Here is a 7228-nt window from a genome sequence, read left to right as displayed (position 1 = left end):
GCAAAAGAGTCAGAAAACTGTTCAGAAAATTATAACACATGTACCATAAATAATGAGTAAATTGAGAGTTACTTTCTCCTTATTTTCATAGCATCCATCTTCCTTACATGACTTGTCTGATGAGTCAAATAATATTCTGGTTTAGTCCAGAGTGCAGATTTGCGTGAGCAGTCATGAAGCAGATGTTTTATTGTGTCTTCTTTATGATAACAAAGGTTACCTTTGTTGAGGACAAGACCTTTTGTCCTGTTTGGGATAATAAACACAAGCACTCGAGCACTGTGATGTGCAGACACACTTCCTGCAGAGGGCAGCAACGTACTTTGAGGCATTTCCGCTACCGTAAATCTTTCCAAGGAAGAAGAAAGGTCACGCTGTACTGTACATGTCGGGAAATGTATTTTTACCTTCGTAGCTGTCGCCTTTACTTGAATTGTGCAGTGGCGTTTTTTGCCCTACACTTCCCGACATCTCCTTTGGCTTGAACTGGTAGCTACAACTGGCGAATGACAAGTGAATTTATCATTTACTGAACGCTGTGTTTTATATCGGGAGTAGCAGAAGAACTTTTTTCCCCAAAGTAAGTAGTTATACCTGTAATAAGAGCGAGCTTTGTTGTCATGGTAACGTCACAGCTAGCTAGGTTGACTGCTGAGACGGAAGTTAAACTTCATGCTATCATGTTGTGTTGCAACTAGCTAGTTTTGAAAGAGTTAACGTTAGCATTGTGCCAAGTGGTGTTTTCTTAACGTGCTTCAGTTAGCCACGAGTTTGTATTGAAACGGCTTGAGCAATGTTTGTTGGCTAACTTTGTCCGTTGGGTGAATGGTCCTAATCTTAGAGGATCGTTATTCGGGAGTTTCATTGCATAAGGAGCTTATATGAACTTCATATCATTCATGAATGCGGAAATATTTGATTAGAAAAGCTGCTACGCCCCCCGAACAGCTCGTTACACAAGCGTGTGCTACAGTTGGTCTCATTGGTTAGCTTTTATCTTATTTAACGTAGGTTATGTCTGACGTCAAATATGATGAGTATTTAAGGATCTTCCTGTTGATCGGCCTTGTGGAGGTGCTCACTCTGCCTTACTTAACTGCTCGAGTCATTTAACGTTATTGCTACTTCATCGTCATCATCATCATCGTCATTATCATCGACATCATTGGACTTAGCCGGAAGTTTAATTGTATCAGTTATCGCAGGTTAGTGTCTGAAGTTACATCATACACAGTAACGTCATAACTTAGCTGAAAGTAGAGCTAAAACGATTAGTCGACCCAACGTCTAACAGTCGACATCAAAGAAAAGAAAGTCAATTATTTTGAGAATTGATTAATCGCTTCAGTCAAATTAGAACTAATCAAGAAAAAAAAAGTCCTGAATTCCTTCCAAATAAGCAGTGTGAATATGTCAAACAACCAGTTAATTAAGAACATCATTCTTCAGATTGATCGTGACACAAATCCTTTGTTGCTGTCTTACTACAGAATACAGAGGAAGTTTGAGCTAGTGTGTTGCACAACTACTGTGTAACATTAGGCAGACTAATGCTACTGCTAAAGTTACAGTCATGATAAAAAGTCAGTGCACATGGAGTTGACTGGACTGTTTTTTTTTTTGTTTTGTTTTGTTTTGTTTTTTCTACAGCACAGCCATGAGGAGTGCTTGGACCAAAGCAGGTGTTTTAGGTTCGGCGTCGATGGCTTTTGGTTCATTGCTGTGGTCACAGAAAACTGAATCAGACCAGGTGGCTTCCAGTTCCACCTCTGCTGATACAAATCCCACTTCTCCCTATGAACTAAAATTGGTGCAAGTCCTGTTCCGACATGGCGCTCGAACACCACTGAAGTCAATACCTGATGTGATGGAGGTAAAAAACACTCTGCATTTCATCAACCCATTTACAGCTTGTGCCGCTGAAAGATGAAGTCACATGATATCTGGGTGTTAAACTAAGCAGTTCTTTGTCTGGGCACGTTTGTCTTGTCAAAGGTCCAATGGGTTCCAACGCTCTTGGAGCCTCCAGCATACACCCATATGAACTATGTAGTGACAGATCTTCATGGTGGCCCCAAGCCTCCAGCTCCTGTAGAGGACAGCTATCGGAAAAACGTACTGACCGTGAGTAGGTGTGTTTTGTGGTGTTGAATGCAGTCCACCAAATAAGAGCTGAAGGATCAAACTCAGTCTTAGCAACTTGTGCAGCTGATTCCTGATAATACAGTACGTGCTGTGGGAGGGGAACGGCTAAATACATCTGAATTTTCACTGCGCACATTTAGACAAGTCGCAGCTGGAAAGGCACAGGTTTAAGTAGTAACATAATGTCATTCCATGTAGGTGTGCCAGTGTTACATCCCTGACATTGCGCAGTCTGGCACAGATAACTTACTAACTTTGCCAAGAGTCACTAGCTGTATTGTTAGTTACATCTGTTCTTTTTCTGCTATAAGTTAATGTCTGCTGTGGTAAATAAAGGACTGTTCTTTTGTTAAGTTGCAACAAGTAATTTTGCATTAAATACTTTTTATAGATATGTATTTTACAGATGTGAACAACCATGTGAATTCAGAATGCACCTCTCTCTTAGTCTCTCAGTTAGCCATTCTCCCTCTAGTGGCCGTTAAGATTCATGACAAAGCCATACAGATGACATTAGAGTGGGTTCATTCATTCACCCCCTCTCTGTAATGCTGCTGAATGGTGTGTGGAAGTTCCCAGTGAGATATTCCTTCCTGTTTGCCACCCACATAGTCCACAGAAGTAATAGTTTCCTGTGCTGAGTTAGCTGCTTTGCTAAAGAGGTTTACTGTGCAGGATTTAGCTTAGAAAACTAAATCCCACAATATGGACTCCTGCCATTTTTGTACTGTATTCACTGTGGATTCTTGCATGCCGTCACAGGTGTGTGTCTGTTAGGCCACATCTGTGAGTAAAACTTGATCCTGTTTGTTGCAGGGTGGCACGTTCCCTGGTCAGCTGACCACAGTGGGCATGCAGCAGCTGTATGAGCTGGGCAAGAGGCTGAGGAGGAGATACATTGAGGAGAGGCATTTCCTCAGCTCGACCTTTAGTCCAGCCGAGGTCTAGTAAGTGGTGCACATCATGTAGCAATAGCACAAACGCTTTTCTGTACTGTACAGTTTTATTACATTGGCTTTATGAGTGCAGTTCAAAGGATATCAGCCTAAATGCTTTACTATTTTTGAGTTGGCTAGCTTCCATGACCTATTTTTTCCTTGTTTAGTGTGCGCTCCACTAACATTGTGAGGACCATTGAATCTGCCAAGTGCCTGGTAGCAGGGCTCTTCCAGCAGAAACAAAAAGGTAGGATAGAATTCCACATGTGCATTATGTTTTTTATTCTATGCTGGATCTCATATAATCTGTTTTTGTAATTTTCTTTTCTACTTCAAGAAATTGTGCCTATATTAACAACGGAGGCAGAATCTGAAATCCTGTATCCAAACTACCATGGATGCAAGATGCTCCAAATCCTTGGCAGGTATGTAGAGTATATTTTGATACCAGCCAACGGTCGCACCAGGCCTCAAACATCCTATGCACTTGCTACCCAAAACCTGAAACTTGAATAATATGTTGTGCAAAATTATAAGCCGAGTTGAGATGCCTCTGACAGGTTGTCATGGTGTGTCTGTGTTTTGTGGCTGACATTGTGTGTGTTCTGTGCAGCCACCGCTGGGCAGAGTCGTCCACTCTGCCAGACATTGCAGCAGACCTGCAGAGCATCCAGAGTGCGCTGGGCATTGCTGCTCACCAGCATATCGACTTCATCCTCATTAGGGACGACATGGTTGCCAGAGAGGTGACATTGCCACATCATGATTCATATGACTTTTATTAGGTCTCACCACAAGCTATCAGAATACATACCATTATTATCAAGACTTCGCCTGCCTAGAGTGGAAACCTAGCAAGCTGCTAGTTATGTAAAATGAAACTCTTTAACAGAGTTTATTAAGTTTCTAGAGATTAAAAAGCTAAAATAACAGATTCAGCATGATTACAGTTTAACGTACTCAATGCTGTAATTGAAGATATTTTAAAATCAGTTAAGTTCCCATTAAATTCGGAATTGCATAGATGGCAAAACTTCTAATTCAGTCAGTGAAAGAAATTCATTGCTGGACAAGAGACTGAAAATCATTTTTTGCAGAGTTGAATGAGTAGGGTAATATCAGGCTGAGAGGGGCATTTTTCGTAGATGTTCAAATAACCGTCTTTTAAATGTGCAAACTGGGGCCACTAAAAGATCTGAAACAAGGCCGAAGGGGCCTCTAATTGGGCTTTGCTGAATATTCTTTTCCCCTCACCAGCCAAAGCCAAATACTAGAGCCCCACTCAACATTCTCACTGATAATGTTCAGATCCACCTGTTACGAGTTACCACTCATTCAAACTGATGAATTAGAGCAACACAACAATGCAGGTCTTAACTGCAAGTTGCCATATAGACAGCTCATAAGAAAATAACTATGCTTCAGGGGAAAATGGCAAATATCTCATAATAAAGTATCCACTCTGGACCATGCTAGAAGTTTCCTTTAGAGGTTTTGTGTTGCTCAACAGCAGAACTGACACCAACTGTGTATGCACATTAACAGACGCACGGCCTGCCCTGCCCACCAGCACTGGACACCTGGAGGAATAAAGTGGAACAGAGAGCTGTGGACATGATGTGTCATGTGTACGAACCCAGCAAGAGGTTAGATGAAACAAAGTCAACATATGAGGAAGTGTTACCTAAGCCTTTCGTTTTCAACAAAGCCACCTTTAATTCTTTTGCTCTGTTTTCATCAGGGAGAACCTGCAGCTGTGTGTGGGACCCCTCCTGCACACTCTGTTAGGCAACATTGAGGAGAAGTTACAGGGCACCTCGTCAGAGCCAAACAGGTTGGACATCTCGGGACGGACACACCCATTTCTTGCACAGGCTGGATTGTGTTTGGTTTTTAAATGGTCCCCTGTTCAAATCCTCTCTCAAACAGGAAGTTGTTTTTGTACTCTGCACATGACACCACTTTGATTCCCTGTCTGATGGCTCTGGGGGTTTTTGATATGAGATGGCCGCCATATGCCGCCGATATCACTCTGGAGCTGCACCAACACCAGCAGACCAACAAGGCCTTTGTGAAAGTGTCATACATAGGCCAGGTACAGGATGAGGTTTTGCCTGCATTTATTTGATAAGCTGTTGCTTCTCTTTCCTTGTGTTTTACTCTTTGCTTGTCTTTCTGTAGGATCAACTCATACCAGGTTGTAGTGGAGTCTACTGCCCCCTGGAGGAGTTCAAACAGGTCCTCTCAGCATACACCCTCAGCACTGAACTCTACCAGTCACTTTGTAACAAAACTGAGGGCTTGACCAAGCCCTGAAACCTCAACAAACTTTCACGTTTCAACATCGCCCTGCCTATGACATTACACTCTGATAGCTACCGCACATCATGTTTTGTGTTATGTTCTCAGTTCTCACTCCATCCAGCCACCTTCAGTTGATTATACATCACTGTCGGACTATACCAGGGACTACTTTGGGCACACCAACAAGTGTTGGATTAGAGCCTCTTTCAGTTTACGTCAGACTTGTCCTTTCATAATTCCTCATCTCTGTGCAGGATGGCAGTAAATTTTTCCATATAGGTAAATTAATTTAATTATTATGGCATATTGACAAGTGTATGTGTTGAATGATTTTGCTCTACTGTCTATGCCTGATATCACATGCTTAATGCACAGATCTACATTTGCCTGCACCTAATGTGTTTGGTTTAATGATGCAGGCTGATGTTATTCCATGTTTTTCTTATCATTGTCACCAATCATGTCTGCCCATCTCTCAGTACCTTCATACATCTTTAAAAACAGATTGGAAATACTTAGTGTCATTTGAAAAAAAAAAAAAAAAAGTAATTTAAGTAATTCCCTGAAACAGTACAGTCAGTTGTGCATTAGTAAGGGACTATTTTCAGCTGCGGATTGATACAAACATGTTCTAGTGAGTATTTACAGCACCAGCACAAATGTATGTGAGATTGACTCACAATAAACTACAGTGCCCATGTTTGTTACAATGAAGGAACATGTCACCTGCATGTTTTCAAGAGTTATTAGACAATGGAGGTATATGGCCCAGAGCAATACACTACATGTATGGACATCTTAAAGGTTAACCAATATGGCATCTTCAGTAGCTGTATTTCATTGCTCATGCAATTATGCCAATTTGGTTGTATTCAACAATCAAATCTTTCATATTCAGTCATTTCATTCCTCAGGGGGATACTAGGCATTTTATGTACTGTATCTTATGTTCATTAACAAAGGGGTGCAGAAAGTGGATTGTACATTAGTGTGTAGGTGAATGTCTTCATAGTCATGTAGAACTTGCAGAAAGGGCATAATTCTGCCATATTATGTTTGAAGAGTGAAACATCAGGTTGCCCTCTTGTGGGAATTTGTTGATATTATCAGACCACAGAGTAATGTTGGCATTAGTACGTGCCCGTTATATACACCTGAGTTACTGTGTTACAATAACACATATTGTACCTCAGGGGAGTTCCCGTGACCTGTTACTTAAAATGTTAAAGTGTGGTTTGGATTGGTGAGGCATAAATAAAGATTTTGGTCAATGCTGTCTCTTTCTCTGGCTCCTGTCACATTAGGGTCTGTTTACTATTCCTACCAGCTGAATAAAACACCTGTTAGACAAGTACGACTAGTTTAGTAGAGTTCAAATGCATCAACATGCTTGTATCTATTTTGGAAGTGTGATGTCCTCTGAAAATAGATCTCAGTAAGTACCACCTGATAAAATGTTCACTTGGCGGGGTGCCCCTATAGCTCAGGGTGTGCGCCCCATGTATTGAGGCTGTCAGACCTCTGCAGTGGCCACAGGTTCGACTCCCACCTGCGGCCCATTTGCTGCGTGTCGTCCCCTCTCTCTTTGCCCCCTTTCCTGTTGTACCTCCAGCTGTCCCTATCATAAAGGCTAAAAAGCCCCCCCCCCCAAAAAAAAGTTCACTTGGCAATGCTGTTTCTTGGTATGACTTGCTCTCTTTCTTCTAGCTAAATGTTGGTAAGCTGGTTTGACATGTAGAATGACAAAGACACCACCTGGTCCACGTAACTGACTAGATGTGAAAAGTCAAGAGCCACGTGGACACATACGCGCTCACTCACACGCGCGCACACACACACAC

General features: G+C 41.9%; 1 protein-coding gene across 2 annotated transcripts; it reads left to right on the top strand.

Annotated features, from left to right (window-relative positions):
• Positions 1–478: 478 nt before the first annotated feature.
• acp6 (acid phosphatase 6, lysophosphatidic) lies at positions 479–6663 on the top strand. 2 transcript variants are annotated; one of them, XM_076746982.1, is made up of 11 exons: positions 479–580; positions 1651–1873; positions 1996–2124; positions 2962–3092; positions 3251–3330; positions 3421–3508; positions 3697–3829; positions 4629–4729; positions 4825–4917; positions 5013–5178; positions 5265–6663. In XM_076746982.1, exons 2-11 carry the CDS (start codon positions 1658–1660, stop codon positions 5397–5399), a joined length of 1272 nt encoding a protein of 423 aa, XP_076603097.1. In that variant the 5' UTR covers positions 479–580; positions 1651–1657; the 3' UTR covers positions 5400–6663. The 2 variants fall into 2 exon arrangements, with proteins under 2 accessions (XP_076603097.1, XP_076603096.1); XM_076746981.1 differs by lacking the exon at positions 479–580 and adding an exon at positions 1099–1205.
• The last annotated feature ends 565 nt before the right edge of the window (positions 6664–7228 follow it).

Source organism: Chaetodon auriga, chromosome 13, assembly GCF_051107435.1.
Source record: "Chaetodon auriga isolate fChaAug3 chromosome 13, fChaAug3.hap1, whole genome shotgun sequence".
Lineage (NCBI taxonomy): Eukaryota > Metazoa > Chordata > Actinopteri > Chaetodontiformes > Chaetodontidae > Chaetodon > Chaetodon auriga.
Note: the sequence above shows the minus strand (reverse complement) of the source record. Positions and strands in the feature narration are given on the sequence as shown.

Coding starts and splice junctions, on each gene's coding strand:
- acp6 (XM_076746982.1), top strand. CDS start 1,658: ATGAGGAGTGCTTGGACCAAAGCAGGTGTTTTAGGTTCGGCGTCGATG. Junction 4,730..4,824: donor GTGTACGAACCCAGCAAGAG/GTTAGATGAAAC, acceptor TGTTTTCATCAG/GGAGAACCTGCAGCTGTGTG. Junction 5,179..5,264: donor AAGTGTCATACATAGGCCAG/GTACAGGATGAG, acceptor GTCTTTCTGTAG/GATCAACTCATACCAGGTTG.